General features: G+C 32.2%; 1 protein-coding gene across 2 annotated transcripts in view; it reads left to right on the forward strand.

Annotated features, from left to right (window-relative positions):
• Nucleotides 1-17,036, forward strand: part of SETD3 (SET domain containing 3, actin histidine methyltransferase) — a 111,393-nt gene that overhangs the window by 21,938 nt on the left and 72,419 nt on the right. The window contains exons 1-6 of one of the 2 annotated variants that reach the window (XM_051978403.1): nucleotides 10,446-10,555; nucleotides 10,695-10,804; nucleotides 11,521-11,613; nucleotides 12,439-12,587; nucleotides 14,495-14,567; nucleotides 15,140-15,396. In XM_051978403.1, coding sequence (XP_051834363.1) covers nucleotides 10,542-10,555; nucleotides 10,695-10,804; nucleotides 11,521-11,613; nucleotides 12,439-12,587; nucleotides 14,495-14,567; nucleotides 15,140-15,396 — 696 coding nt within the window. In that variant the 5' untranslated portion in view covers nucleotides 10,446-10,541. Of the gene's footprint in view, nucleotides 1-10,445; nucleotides 10,556-10,694; nucleotides 10,805-11,520; nucleotides 11,614-12,438; nucleotides 12,588-14,494; nucleotides 14,568-15,139; nucleotides 15,397-17,036 lie in introns of those variants that run through there. The other variant, XM_051978404.1, reaches the window with a different exon arrangement.

Below are 17,036 nucleotides of genomic sequence, written 5' to 3' on the forward strand. Positions count from 1 at the left end.
AGCAAAAGGATGAACCTTATCTCTCTGAAACTACTGAATTGAACACACAATTTGATGTAAAAATACATCAAATTCAATAGGGAAACAAATGAGGGTAAAGGAATAGGGTATAAGGAAGTCGTGCATTAAAAGGGAAGGTAATAGAGAGGTAAGTCACAAGCAAAACAGGTTTAAGAAAACGGGAATCAGAGGAAGGAATTCTAAGAAAATCTGAGAGGATGAATTCCTTAGATCTTCTTTTGGTTAATTGGAAAATGAACAAATTATAGAATAAGAAGTTAATAGGGTATTATGTTATAAATTAAGGAAAGGTGATTTCAGAAAATCATGTGTAGTATGAATTGTCAATGAAACAAAAAGAATTCCAACAGTCTATACAAGAGGAGCTGCCCTTATAAAGAAAAACAATTTTGAAAGATTTAAAAACTCCGATCAGTCCAGTGATCAGCTATGTCTCCAGAAGACTTATGAAACATGCTCTCTACCTCCTGACAAAGAGGTGATGTACACAAGATGCAGAAAGACATATATTTTTATACATAGTCACTATTTGAATTCATTTTGCCTTTTTCTGTTTTTAATTGGGAGTACCAGTTGTGGGGAGGAAAAGAACAATAGAGATTAAAAAAATAAAGAGGCCATTGTAAAATATTTTTTTAAATGAACAGAAGGGGATAGAAGGAAGTTCATAAGGAAGCATAAACAAGCAGGACAGTTTTTGAAAGTAATATATAAAATTTTTATATATATTTTTTTAAAAGATAGTATGAAATAGAGATACATTGTTTCATCTAGACTCTTGTTGCCTGCCTTCTGTCTGGAAATTTTGTCTCTTTATCTCTGTATTTTTTTCTCCCTCTCCAGTTCCTCCTCACCTTCCTTTTCTTCCTCTTTTATATTTTCTCTGCTTCTTGCTCTCTTCCTGTCTGTCTCCATCTCACTTTTTCTCTCTCCACCTTTTTCTTTATCTGTCTCTGGTTCTGTATCCCTATATACAGAATTTTCAAAAAGCTCTTCCCCACCAAAAATGCCAAAACTTGTAAATCAGTTCCTGTGTGTACACCATATAGCGTTCTCTTTATTCTACTCACTACACTTAGCATCTCTTCATACAAGTTTCTAAAGGTCTTTCTGAAATCATTCTGCTGATCGTTTCTTATAGAACAATTATGTTCCATAACATTCATATACCATGACTTATTCAGCCATTCTCCAACTGATGGTCAGCCCCTCAGTTTCCAATTCCTTGCCACTACAACAAGGGTTGCTACAAACATTTTTGCACAACCATTATAATTATTACTAATAATAGTTTAACGTATTTAAGATCCAACTGTGTTGAAGGCCATGAGCATAGTGGTTTAGTTTGTCACTTAGAATGTATGAAAAGATGTAACATGAACCAAGACTTGTAAAGGTAGAATGAAACCAGACTGTGGAGGGCCTCAAATGTTAGGCAAGGGAAAGTGAATTTTTTATCCAACATTAGTGAATCATTAAAGATATTTGAAATTTTTCAGCGCTCTTCACATGCTTTACATTATGTTGCTCCTATCCTTTGGGATTTTTATTTTTTTCCTGTGATAAACATAAACAGTAATTACACAAGTATTATCAACATTTTACAGATGAAAAAACTGAGGCTCCAAGAAATCATGAATTTCCCAAGATCATGTAGCCAATATTTTAACTCTATGACTGTTTTTCCCACTATATTTTGTTGCCTCCCCAAACTTTGAGGTCTGTTGTCATTTTATAATAAATATAGCAACTTATATTTCTGTAATAGTCACAAAAGTATTTTATATTCATTTACCTTAGACATGAAACTTCAAAGTTGAAAGAGACATTAAAGAATTAGTCAACTTCTCCCATTCTCCCCCAGCAAATCTGATTTTAAAATCCTTTCTATATCATAATAAAATCCTTACAACTCAGAATCCAGGTATTGAAATTATTATCACTTCCATTTTAATTGGAAATAGCCCCTGGGAAGCTATGATTTGAACCTCTCTTCTGACTCCCAATTCTAATACTCTTATCGTTTATTCCTCAAAAATGATTTTTTAAAATGAGAAAAGGGAAGAGATTGTTTTAAAAGTGGTCATGCATCTATCTATCCCAGATCTCAGACGCTGAAATGGCTCAGGACTGAATTCTCAATGGCTATTTTGGCACTGTTCCCCTAACTCCTAATATTATACTTGGCAGTGGAACCAGAAACTTTTAAAATAGCCTCAGTGGAATCCAAGGAGTATTAGGACCAGTTTTTCTAAAACTCTGAATGTAGTTCCATCCAAGGAAAAACACTTTATACTCAAGAACAACACACTGACCAGGGTAACTGAGTCAGTGCAAAGTCCAGTAGTATTAATAAGAACATTAGCCAGCCATTACCAGTTGCAGTTTTAGATACAGCTTCTACCTCAACAAAATCTGAGTAAATTAAGATAAACATAGCGGTAATAGTAATAATGATAATACATGTACTATAACACCTGTCAATTTCCTTAACAAAACTTGAGAGATAGGTATTATAGGCATTATCCTTACTATTTTATAGATAACTTACATTTTTATAGCATTGTAAGGTTTACAAAGTGCTTTTCCCACAATGCTACATAAGGTAGGTTATGTAAGTGTTATTTTAAAATATGTTTTTTCTTTTTATTCTAAACTTCCCAAACACCAAAATAAATGTTTTCAATATGTAAAACAACACAAAATGAATATGATAGGCAAAACTATGGATTTGTATTACATAAATTTTATGTTGTTAAATAAAATTTAAGTTCATCATGTTATTTTAAAAGTTATCTTGTCTGTTTCCTTCAATACTTTTTTTTTTTGCACATTTAAAAACTGTTTCAATGATCCTTTTCTTCTCTTCTTCCTTACTTCCTTCTTTCCTTCCTTTCTTCCCTCCCTCCCTTCCTCCTTCCTTTTCCCTTCTTCCTTCTTTCTTTCCCTCTTTCCTTAATTCTTTTTTTCTTTGGGAATTACATCTATCTATCTATCATATTTATCTACATATATATTTATAGTTTCACTATTTAATAGGGAATAGCTATCATATACATATTTAAAAAATAAGTATCATATAATATATGTATGATATATATTTAAATCAATTGCATTTGTAGTTTGGATATGAGATCCTTACCAGATATATTTGGTGCAAAGATTTTTTTCCCCAGATAACTTTCTCATCTAATTTTAACTGCCTTGATTTTGTTTGGCAAGAGCTTTTTAATTTTATTTAATCAAAATTGTATATTTTGCCTTCTCTGATTTTTTTTTTTCTGTCATTGGTCATGAATTCTTCCCCTGTCCATAATTATAAAAGATGTTTTCTTCCTTATTCCTCTGTATATCTAGGGCTATATCCATTTGAAACTTGTTATAGTATATTTTCTAATTTTCCTAGCAGTTTTTGGCATATAGTGAATGCAAGATATTTATCATCTCCATTTTATAAATAGGGAAACTGAATCCCAGAGAGGTAAAAGAATTAGGCAAGAGACATATACATAATAAAATTTAGAATTTAGCATTTTAACTGATTTTCTGACTTTAAATCTAGAACTTTTCCTATTGTGCTAGAAAGAATAATCTGGTTACAGCTATGTATGCTTGATTGAAGAGAAAAACAGATAAGGAAAGTCCAATTAGACTTGTTTATGTGAATCTGGAGCAAGATAGTCTCTAAACATTTAGGTGGGTCAATAGATGAGTGCCAAGGTTGGATTCAGGGAAATAATTTTCTTGAGATCAAATCTAGCCTCAGATACTTACTAACTTTATGACCCAGGGCAAGTCACTTAATTCTATTTGCCTCAGTTTCCTCATCTATAAAATTAGCTGGAGAAGAAAATGTCATATCACTCCAGTATCTTTGCCAAGCAAAACCTAAATAAAATAGGTCACAAAAGGAATTTTCATGGTTGAAAACAAGTGAACAATAACAGCAAAGCACCTACTTGGTACCTATTACTGTGCTTAAGTACCTGGGGATACCTCACCTCCATGAGCCCCAGTCAAATGGGAAAAACAACATGCAAACAAATAATTTACAAACATGTTATAAACAGGATAAATAGAAAATAATAATAAAAAGGTTTGGGAAAGGCTTTCTGTAACAGATGAAATTTAGTTGAAGTTTAAAGGAAGCCACAGAACACAGTAGACAAAATTGAGGAAGAGAATATTCCAGGTTGGGGACAATTAGACACAATGCCCAAATTGGAGAGAGAAAAGAGCGTCTTGTTTGTGGAACGGCCAAGAAGCCAGGTTATTGAATTGAAGAATATATGGTCAAGTTTCAGAAAATTGAAAAGGCAAGTGGATTATAAAGGTCTTTGAACACCAAAGAGAGGATTTAATATTTTTCCTATATATGATAGAGAACCACTAGAGTTTACTGAATATGGGGCTGATATGGTTGTGCCTGCACTGATGTCTGAGTAAAAGATAGACTGAAATAGTGGAAAGACTTGTGGCAGGAAGACTAGGATTGAAACAATAGACTGGAAGCAAAAATACCAACAAGAAAGGTGTTAAAAATAGTCTAGTGAGAATAGGTTAGAACCTGAAATAGGATTGCTGAAATAAAAAAAAAAAAGTTAAAAAAAGGTAATAATCAGTGGGAGTGATATTATAGAATTGACAAATCTTGTTGATGCTGCTTTTAGATTTCATATCCTTTCTTTCTACTTTGTCACCACACTTCTTTGGGCTCCCATTATCTCATCTAGATATTGTAGTAGCCTCCTAATTAGTTTCTCCCATTTTCTTGTCTCATCTTCCATATAACTGTTAAAGTAATCTTCTTAATGTATGCTTTACCATGCCATTCCTCTACTTAAAAACCTTCACTGGTTTCCTGTTGCCTCTCGAAGAATGTACAGATTCCTTAGTCTGATGTTAAGTTCCTGCATTGTATGGCTTCTCTATCCTTTCTACCTTTGGCCATGGTATTGTCCTTCCCATTCTATGTTCCAGGCCAATTTGTACTACTAGCTATTTTCTGAACTCACTATTCTATCTTATTCTGTCATTTCACAGAAACATTTTTGATATTCAAAATGCTTATTATGTTTCTTTAAGACCAAACTTAGAACTACAAGAATCCTTACAGCTCTAAATCTTTAATTGTATTACCAAGAGTTAATTTCTCTGAAAAGCCTTTCTTGATGCTCTTATTTATTTCATCAGTCCTTTAATTTTCTTTTCTTGAATCATTCAGTGATCTCTGTATCTAATTATATTCTCTCTTCTAAGCTTCAATTCTGTGTCTTCTTATGAGACATTTCAAACTGAATTGCTTTTAACATCAAACTTAACACATTCAAACCACAACTCATTTTTCTAAAAACAACCCCTTTTCCAAAATGTCCTATTTATATTAAAGGTTCATTTTCTTTCTAGTCATCTAGTTTTGTAATCTCATTGTTACTTCTCAATTCCATGTTTTTCACCCAGTATATCTATTTCTATCTCCAAAATATCTCCCAACTGACCTATGCAAATATGTAAATAAGCAAAAAGTAATTTTGGTGGGTAGAAAGTCAGATAGAGTGACCTGGAATGCCTCATGTGAGAGATGATATAAGCTGGATCATAAAAGAATTATAAAAGCTAAAGCTAAAAACATATAGTGAATTTAATACTCAAATTTAGAGGAATCTTTAGCAGATAAAGTTTGCTTCCTATTACATTTAATGGTTCCTCCCAGTCTCTCTTCGCACATTAAAGGTCTATATTTTGGATTAGATAGAATCAAGGTTTTCTGATTAAAGACAGCTCATACTAAGTCATAGGCAACAATGTACAAAAATAGGTAGAGCCTATGTGACTTAATTTTTTTTCCCTTTAGAACTATTAAGTGAAAGGGATTTATTTTTATAGCTTACCATTAAAGTTATGTTCTTTATTTGTTTGGAACAGCAGAACATCTTTCCAACAGTACTAAAAAAGTATATCTGTTAAATCTGTCATTGAAAATGTTTTTGGTATAGGGCTTATAGCCAAGTTACTTGATTTGGGAATGTGACTGTACTTTCCTATAGTTTCCTATAGTTTGAAAGTATATATTTTTTTAATGTTAAATACAGTAGTTCTACAGAAATGTCAGTGGTAGATATAAAGTATATTTAAATACAAATGGAGGAAAATCTTAGATGATTTCATTTGTTAACATAACTATTCACTCTAGATTTTTTATTTTTTGTCAATGAAAGAATAAATGTTGGGATTTGGGGGTGTTTTATTTGTGAGTGTTTTTAATGAATGAATAATGAATGAAAAAGCATTTATTAAGTATTTAGTATGTTCCAAACAGTTCTAAATAACTGGGATAACAATGCAAAAGTGAAACAACAGTTCCTATTCTGGAGGAGCTTGCTTGAAAGGTACTACAGTTACTGGGGTGGCTGTGTGAAACTTTAGGAAAGTAGTTTGTGTGATCTTGATAATTGTTTTCAAATTGTCCAAATGTGTTATATTTCCTCATTTTGATTTCAAAGAAATGTTTATTTTCTCAGTTTTAATCCTTCTGGGATCTTCTATCTACTAATCCTTATCTTTTCTAAGATTTAAGGAACTTCTAATTGGTCTTTGTGATTTCATTTTCTTCCTTCTTCAAGTCATCTTCTGTACAAAAGCTACCTTCCAAAGGTCTAGTGGCCTGATAGCTCCTCTTTGCTTCTCTGAGTCAAACTTCTCAGCCTAGTTTTTAATAGAGTTCCACAGTTGTGGGCTTCAAATCATCCTTCTATTCTTTTTTCAGTATTTCTCTCCCCCACATACCCTAAATTCTAGCTAATCTGGGCTGCTTGATGTAAAATGAGGAAGTATTGGACTCTAGATGGTCTTCAAGTTATTTAGATCTATAGTGGAGGTGCAGCTCTCTGGTAACATAATCACTTATGATCTTACACATTTGGTTGTCCTTTTTGCTTGGAATATACCTTTTCCTCAATGTCACTTCTTAGAATATTCATCTTGGTTCAATGCAAAGGTGCCACCTCCTTTGTAACAGTTTCCTGAGCTTCTCACACTGAGATATGTGTAGTGGAAAGAACCCTAGATTTAGAAGCAAGCAATATGAATTCAAATATGGCCTCTATGTGATCTTTGTCAAGTTACTTATTCTGTTATATTCTCAGTTTTTCCTTTTGGAGAGGACTTGATTATAGGGTTGGTATTGAAGGTCTCTTCCAGCCCTAAGTCTATGTTTTTGTGATTCTTTGTATATGATTGAATTTGTAGAAGTCAAGTGGTGTGCTTGGTGCTTTTCTCATTTTATGTTCTGGTTTCACCTTTGTTTTTTCTCTTATAGTCAATCCAAAGTATTAGGCAGCTCTTTTATATTTATTGTTGCATAACATTATGAAACTAAATCATTTGGTATGGTTACTTTAGTATGTCTTCAAGAGCATTTCTTCAGGCTTTCCTTTAATGGCTGGCCCATTTGGGCTTATCATATCCTCACTGACCTTCTGTTTCTTTTCTCCTTGTGACCAACTTAATTATTTCTCTGTGTCCAATCTGGTGAAGTTACTTCATTACCTATTCTATTAGGATGACTTCCTACAATCTCAAAGCTTACTTGTTAGAGGATTTTGTAATTACTTTATACCTAGATTTCTGCAGTGATCTCCTAACTGGTAGTTTCTCTCATTCATATTTCTTCCTTATATTGCACTCAGATTTTTTTTTTTAACTGTTATTTTGCTTTTAATCTGATTTCATCTATGTAGGGAGTTCCTATTGAGGAATCTCCTGATATTGAATATAGTTGGGCAACTGTTCTGCTATTTATAATAGAAAGATGGGAAACTGTGAAAGGTTCAACCATTTGCCCAATGTCATAGTAAGTCTTGAGGCTTAACTTGAATCTATATCCTTCTGACTTTAGCTGAGGGCTGCCTCCCATTCATGCATTGTGCCACAAATGTTTCCTGGGCTCAGATTTCTTGCTGTTCTTCAGTAATTTCGTGACCTCATTTGGGGTTTTTTTTGGCAAAGATACTGTAGTAGTTTGCCATTTCTTTGTCCTGGTCATTCTACAGATGAGGAGACTCAGGCAAACAGGATTAAATGACTTGCCCAGGGTTACACAGCTGTTAAGTGTGAGACCAGATTTGATTTCTGGAAGAGGAGGCATCTTGATCCCAGACCTGACACTCCATTCAACTGCCCTGAGTTCAGGTTAGTTGCCCTTTATAAAGCATTGTTTTCTTTTAGTTCTCTTAAGAACTTTCAGTAATTCAGATCAAATCACATTCTCTAGTTTTGAATTTATAAGGTTTCTTCGGACCAACATATATTTATTAAGTGCTTCATGTGTGTGGAGAACATACTAATTTCTAGAATATCTCTCATTGGTCCACCTGCTTTCATTTTCTTAACATCTTCCACTTTACATAATTTTAGCTAAGGTCTCTCTTTTAATGGAGTTTGCACTGCTAGTCTCTTGTTAGTACTACCTATCTTATCTCGCCTTGTTTCCTAACCTATTTCCTGATATTATGTCTTGGTTTCAACTATTCCAATTTCCTTTCTATACCTCCTTTGTACTATCAAAATTTGTTCCTTCTTTTGCTTACATCAGTCACCAATCTAAATTCTTTTAATTTCTTCAAGGTCACTTCCTACATGAAGTTCTCAAGCTAGCAGGACATCAGTATAGTCTTTTTTTATATGCCTCATATTGTTTTAGCATTTATTTTGCACACATTTGTATTTTGTTTGCTTTAGATGAAAACAGGAAAGCTATTGAACTATTGGGAATCAAGAAAACTGTTGTCCTTATATATTCCTCCCTCTTCTTTTTTCTTCCCTCTTTACTCTCCCTAAAGTTTTTTTTTTTTTTCTGTCTGTCTGTCTCTTAGTCTTTCTGTGTGCCTTTTAACAAATCTCTTCTACTTTGTCTTCATTTTCTCATCTGTCAGATTAGGCGTTTTTATTAATTGATGCTTCAGGTCCTTTTTAGTTAAAAAATTCCACAATTATTTTGTTCTATTATATTTACGTGATATCATGGTGCTGTGTTTTTCCTCTGATAAAATGTAACCTTCTTGAAAGTAGGGATTGTTCATTTTTTTTGGTATCTGTATCCCTACAGCTGGTTTCTTGTTGAACTTTGTTCCCCATCTGTAAATAATTTTTGAGATAGAAAAGACCTTTGAGAGATTATCTAGTTCAGGATTTATTAAACTTTTTCCACTTGTGACCCCTTTTTGCTCTAGACATTTTTATACAACCCTGGTTATATTGATATATTAAATAGTTATATAGATCAAATATTTACTGATAACAAACATCATTTTGCAGCCTACCACATTCATTTATGTGACTTTATGTGGGGGGTCAGAGCTTTAAGAAGCTTTGATTTAGTTTCAAACCTTTATTTTACTGATGAGGATATAGAGCCCATCCACATTAGAAGGACTTGTTCCAAAGACACAAAGGTGTTAAGGAGCAAAGCCAGCGTTGGTTTTAGGTATTCCAATATCAAAGTGGTCTTCCCACACTGCTCTGAATTATTCCCACTTTACTTTTCAGTTTTTGCTCTTTTTCTCAAATCTACTGTTTCTTCTGTTGGTCCTTCTCATAACATTCAAATTCACAGTCTTTTTTATTCTCCCAATTCCTCAAACCAATTATAGTTTAGGCCTATCTTCTAATCTATTCTAGATCTCATTTCTCTTGTCTTTGATATTTCCGTTTCCACTTTGTGAAATCTTCAGCCCTAGTCAGTCTTTGCTGACTAGTTTTTTTAATCTGACTTCATATTTATTTTTTATACTAGATATCTAATATCCCTTCTATATATAAATCGTGTGACCCTATAGGATTACTTTTTTAAAGCAAAGTAGGGAGGAAAGCATTTCTGTGCTTAAGTAGGCAGTTTGAATATAAATAAACTAGAGCTTTAATTACAGTAGGATGATGAGGACATTGTCCCAGGCCACTGATATTTTGTAGGAGTTGGAGCACATATAACTAGTGCAGCAATATAGAGACTGTGCTTAACACTTAACTTACATTGATAATTATACAGGAAGCTAGCAGATGGCTTATGTCCCTGGCTTCTTCTTCTCTTAATTCTAGTACCAACTCTGGTCGAGCAACCTTAATGTGAGTCCCAACCTCTCTGTCTTTCCTCTCTGTGTCAGTCCCCTTCTTCCTTATATATGACCTCAGGTGTGACTTTTATCTGTAACTGAATTTATCATAAAACTTGATCAGAAAAAATAATATTTTCTGCTTGCTTAGGTTACCAGTTTCAATATTCTTTTGTGTAAACTTTCTCTCTCTAGCTACCTACTTTAAATTAAATATGAATTTAATAATAAATATGAATTTTATTTGTTATTTTTTTTAAATTTTAGAGTAAAATTTACTTCAATTGTAGTTTTTATAAGTGAAAAAGTAATGAGCTTTTCTTCCAGAGAGTGCAAAGCAGTCTTTCTTTCATTGAGATCCAAAATACTAACATTTGCTGCACACTTTTTTCTGGAAGGAAACTTCAGGATATGGCAACTTCTTGGTAAGAAATAGCTATTAATGTCCTCTTAAAGTCTAAGAGTAAGACATTGCCACCTCATATTTATATTATTTGATTTTGTTTCATGGTAACTAATAATTATTTATTACTTTTCATATGTATTTCCCTCTTATCCTACTAGTCAGAAGATGGGTAAGAAGAGCCGAGTGAAAACTCAGAAATCAGGCACTGGCGCTACAGCAACAGTGTCACCAAAGGAAATGCTGAACCTAATTAGTGAACTCTTGCAGAGTAAGTTTATTTTTCAAATGTTAGTAAATCTTTTTCTTTTTGTAGGATATTTGATTTTTTACTGCTTTCATCCTGACTTGCAAAGGATTGTTGGTGAGGTTTTTTTTAAGTAATTATAATTTAAAAATATAGCTGTGATCAGCTATATTCATGTCAGTTATCCATTTTATAAACTTTCTCATGATAAATTCTTCTTCTCAACTTTGTTTCCCATCCATTTTATTTCTAGTATATATGCAAATTCCCTATTCCTTTCATCCCCATATCCCATATCCTCTGTTCTCTCACTTGGCATATTCCATAGTTTGAGTAAATTCAATTTAATATTGTTCTAAGCAAAATATAATAAGGAAGGTAAATTTGTTGCTCAAAAAATTTGGTGCATTCTAAAGTTTAATAAAAGTAATTTTTGAAAAACAGTAGCAATTAATAATTGAGAGTCAACTATATGTGAACTGGATAATTAATGCTTTGTAAAAAAAAAAAAAACAGGAAGAAGCAAATATTTGTGATTTTGAGATGAATATCCAGATTTAAAAGAAATCCATCCTCAGTATCAGAAATACCTAGGTTGAATTGCTACATCTGGCATCTTTCTGTATCCTGAAATTCCCTATGAACATAGTATCTTAAAAGTCTTGATGAAATTCATTTTTTTGAAAAAAAAAAAAAGTGGGAAACTTTTTATTGCCCCCCCCCCTTTTTTTAATTTTCAGAATGCAGCAGCCCAACACCTGGCCCTGGAAAGGAGTGGGAAGAATATGTACAGATTCGAGCTCTGGTTGAGAAAATCCGAAAAAAGCAAAAAGGTAAAGTTGAGAATGTTACAGTAGTTTCCTAGAAATAACATAATAGCATACTATTTAAGATTGTTAGACTATATTGTACTAAAATATTGGAGGGACAACAAAGCCAAAATGTCAGAGTAAAGGTAGATATTTGCCTTAGCTCTCCCAAATTTCCATCCAAACAACTTTAAAATAACACCTCAAAACAAATTCTGGAAAAACAGAACCAACAAAAAGAATGGGTGGAACAACTTTCTAACATGAGACAAGGTCTGTCTCATTGAGTAAAAGAAGAGCAGCACAGGCCTTGCCCAGCAAGACAGCCTTTGGAGGGTGACTGAATCAGCAGCAACAGCTTCCAGAGCTCTCAGCCACAGGCTGTAAAAGAGTTGGACAACGGAGATTACAGAGAACCCTTTACTGTAACAGCATAAATTTAGATTTTGAGGGTTTTTTGGTACAGAACATTCTTTTTAAGAGAATTTTTCTTTCCTTGTCTTCCCACTTCCCTTCCATCAGAAAAGTGGTAGAGAATTCAGATTTTTAATATTTTTTTTCTCTTCAAGCTCGTTATTTCACAATTTCATAAATTTTAATTTTATGCCATAGTAATAATTTCCATCTCTTAGCTTGTAAGCTCCATGAACTCAGAGACTATGCCATATTTAATAATCATATTTCTCCCAGTATCCAGCTCAATGCTTTTTACATAGTAATTATTTAATAAATGTTTCTTAAAGTTGTAATGAATTTGTTTCTAAGCCAGACTAGTTTTGATCACAGATTAATTTTGTTAGCTGAAGAAAGCCATACATACAGGTCTAAAAATTTCCCTTTTGAATTTAGGTTTATCAGTTACCTTTGATGGAAAAAGAGAAGATTATTTCCCTGATCTAATAAAATGGGCTGCTGAAAATGGAGCTTCTACTGATGGTTTTGAACTGGTTAACTTCAAAGAAGAGGGCTTTGGTTTGAGAGCAACAAGAGAAATCAAGGTGAGTTTAGGAATTGATGGTATGAATATGTCAGAAATATGAAAATTAGTATAAAATTCTTTTTCAAAAATTTGCAAAATGATGGAGAAAACATCAGTTGTAATAATATCTGTTATGATCATACCAGAAATAGGAAAAAGTTTAGAATTTCCTCTTTTGCAGAGTTTCTTGTAAAATTCTGATGAAAACTCCAATTGTGATAATATTAGAAATTAGATGGTTTTGAAACTTTTTAATGAAAAAAAAATTTTTATTAAAGGATTGCAGATGTTAGGATTTTGTTCAAAATATTAATCTCATCAGGTTCTTTGATTTTTTTTTCTATTTTAACAGTCCTAGCCTTACAGTGTGTGCAACTAATCTCATTACTCTTAACAAATATATATTAACAGAGCCTGCATAAACAATATAATATAGTATTTTACACATAGTAAATACTCAAATTATGTTTTAATTAATGAATCAATACAAGATAAGATTTTGGGGATTTTTAAGAAAAAAGAATGTGAAATGAGCCATTGGACTAGTTCAGAGATGTTCACATATTTTTCAGTAGTGGGTAACATGAAGAATAGTTAACTTTATTCAGTTAACCAGTTGAAATTATTGATGGGATGACTGTGTGTTCATCTCCAATTACAATTATTTATTGATTTCATCTTATAACATGATTTCAGTCAGTAGTACAGTTATAGTAGTAATGGGCAAATGATTAGGTCTTACAAACTTGTCAAATTATATATCTTAGCTAATTAAAGAATTGTTTTTGTTAAAAGTCTCAGGTGAGCCATATTGAACTTGTTAGGTACGTGATGTATCTTGCTTGGGATCTAGTTGCAGATATAGTTATACATCTACTTCATAGAAACTGAGCAGCAACTTAAGTAAACCACATTATGCCCTGTGAAGAGTAAATGGAAGGTAGGTGTTAGATAACACAATAGTTCCTGTCCTCAAAATTATGAATTAGCTAGGGAAAAAAGACATAAATAAAAGTTAAATAGTACAAGAAAACTTAAAAGATGTAAGATAGTACGTGCCTAAGTATCATATGAATAGTATACAATCATTAGTGTTTAAGTGTTGTGTCTTAGGCTAATCCCTACTCACTAAAGATGGTCTTTTCCTTCACTGAATTTATGTTTTAAATCATGTAGATATGTGTTATGAGGACCAGTATCTGAGTGTCTTAAGGCAAAAGCACAAAGTTAGATAAAGAGGAGTAATAGTAGCTTTTATTTATTGTAGAGATCTCTACTTATTAATAGTTTCTAGTTTTAAAATATATTCATTAATTCATTTGCATCTCACAATTACTGTAAAATAAATAGTAGACATTGTTCCCATTTTATAGGTGAGGAAATAGGCACACACAAAAATTTATTGACTTTCACCAAATTCTCCACCTCCACACTAGATTGTAATTTCATTGAAAGGGGAATTAGATCCTACCTTCATGTCTTCAGTACCTAGCATAATGCTTTGCACGGAGAAAGTGCTTAATATTTTAGCTGAATTGGAGATGATTTTGTTTTACTGTTACTTGGCGTTTTGAGAGTGCTTATATGTTTACATGTGTGTGTGTGTATACACATGTATGTAATATATGTGTGCCTTTAACATACATATACATGCACGTATCAATATATAAACATCTGGGTGTGTGCACATGCATGTGAGTAAACCTTTTGCTTCCCCTAGATACATGATTTGTAAATCAGTGTTGGATAGGAAAATAAACTGCTGATCATTTAAAAGTGTGTGTGTGTGTGTGTGTGTGTTGAGATGTAATTCTGGGCACTGTTACTATGAAATATGATCATATAAATGACTTACAATTAAAATGGAATTGTATATTGTAGGATTAGTTATGATACTACTGCTTAATTTTCTTATTTCTTCCCTAGGCAGAAGAATTATTTTTATGGGTCCCACGAAAATTGTTAATGACTGTTGAATCTGCTAAAAATTCAGTATTGGGTGAGAACCATTTTGGATTGTTTGAATGTATTATAATAAACTACCTATGATGGAATATTAAATAATTTGTGTGGATATGTCTAATGGTCATGCTAATTTATTATTACTGAAGGATAACATGTTCTTTAAACCCATAATAATATTTACCAAATGTAAAGGTTACCAATAGTGTTAGGCACAGTTTGAGGCAATGTATGGGAGAGCTTAAGAGTTAAAGCAGCCTGGGTTCCTCTCTGATATATGCCAGCTGTGTGACCACAGGCAAATCCTTAACCTCTCATTGCTTCAGGGTATTTTGTAATTGCAGATAAGTTGAAGATCCACATAAGTAGAATAAATTTCCTTGCCCAGAGTTTCCTACATAAATTAAAATACAGTGTTTGCAACAACAAAAGGAAAAAAAAAAAAAACTCTTGTGTTGAAAGAAATATGCAGTTTGTTTTCCAATACATTTTATAGTTAATGAAGGTTCTAGTTGGAACCATTCAATCCTGTTGAATTCACATATATTTTTCTAAAAGATTTTTAGAAATACATTCAACTTACTACTGTTAATATCTGGGTTAATTCAGGGGCCTTATATTCTCAAGACCGAATCCTTCAAGCTATGGGAAACATCACACTGGCATTTCATCTTCTGTGTGAACGAGCAAATCCTAGCTCTTTCTGGCTGCCATACATACAGACCCTTCCCAGCGAATATGATACCCCTCTCTATTTTGAAGAAGATGAAGTTCAGCATCTACAATCAACACAGGCTATACATGATGTCTTCAGTCAATATAAAAATACAGCTCGACAATATGCCTATTTCTATAAAGTTATTCAGGTGAGTCGTTGTTCAAAATTGTTCAAATAGGTGAATGAAAGAAATTAATGGTATAAAGAGGAATCTCTTTTAAGAAAGTTAAAAATTAACTTCATATTTTATTTAAAGAAGCTTAAAAAGGACAGACTTTTGTTCATTTTATGTTTCCTTAAAAGGAATATTATGACTTACCAATAATTACTGTAAATAGATATCATTTAATGTCATAGAATTTTTTTTTTTGGCTAAAAAACAGATTATAAGTAGCTTCTGCATCACTTTTTTTTAAAAGCACAAAGAAAGGATTTCTTTGTTTTGCAGGATTGTGAAAAGACTTTGAAGTTTATTTGAAAATCCTTGTTACATGTCAGTGATAATGATTGGCATCTAATTTTTAATAAATCATAACTTTTTGTCATGACCAAATTAAATAATTACATAATGAGATGCATATTTTTTTAAATTTTAAATAGAATCTTACTCTATGAAAAATATAAGAAAATTCATTAAAGGATTAGGGGCATTTTATTCAAAACTTAGTATTCTCTGTGTTTTACTCATGTGGTCCACTATTATTGTAAACTAGCAATTGAAAAAGAACCGAGATCTTTTATGTTCCTTTATGAATTAAGAAAAAAGAGAAGCCTGTTCAACTTTCTTTCTTCCCTTCTTAAAGTTCTCAAAAGTCAGTCCCCTAGGTTTTTATGCTATTTTGTTTCCAACCTATATTCCCACCTTTATTTATTTCTTAGTCTACTGGACTCTCCAGTCTAACTAGTGTTTTTTTTTGAAATTGACATGTCATCTCCTGTATCCTTGTATTTGTAAAAGCTATCTCATGTAACTAGAATGGATTCAATTCTCATATCGATTTCCCAGATTCTTTTATCTCTCTGCAATGATACCACTTCTTCTGGGAAATCACCATTCCCTTGTTAGTTTTCTCTAGTTTCGTGTTTGTTTTCAAATTACTTTATATTTGCTTATCTGTTAGTCTTTTATTTCAGCTAAATCTGTTTTAAATGCCTATATTTTCTGTCCCTGATATTATTTGTCATTTTTAGATTCATCCTTATTATCTATTAAGTGTTATTTTTATCTAAGCAACATTTAAACATTCTGCATATTTACCACAAATACATCAAAATCTGTTTTTTTCCTAGCTTTTCCATACATATGGTTTGTATCTTACCCTAATAAAAAGTTGAGATGGCTTTTCTTAGGACAGAGCATTCAAATAAAAAGAAATTATATTTAACTGTTAAACTTGAAAATTAAGTAATTTCAGAAAATCTGTTAGATTTTTTTAAAAGACTTTACAATTAGATTTTTGAAAACACCAAAATAATCAAATAAAAACAAATGATTTCTTAAGTATAGTTCTAAAATCACTTATTTAAAACTTTGGTTTTAATGTTAATTACAACCCAAACTCTTAAAAGTTTTTTTAAGTTTTTAATTGTATTTTGATAACTAAGCAGTATCTGCTTCTAGTAGTTGTAAGGCATTCTGAACTCTCTAGTACAACAAATGGAATAGCAATTCTTTTCATTTAACTATAACAAATGTATTGCCAGAAACTTGATAACTTTCTCTGAGAGAAATCAGATCCATTTTCAAAGTAGATACACTGAAACAGTAGCAAATAATCTGAAAATCTA

The sequence above is a fragment of the Antechinus flavipes genome, chromosome 2 (assembly GCF_016432865.1).
Source record: "Antechinus flavipes isolate AdamAnt ecotype Samford, QLD, Australia chromosome 2, AdamAnt_v2, whole genome shotgun sequence".
NCBI classification, from domain to species: Eukaryota; Metazoa; Chordata; class Mammalia; order Dasyuromorphia; family Dasyuridae; genus Antechinus; species Antechinus flavipes.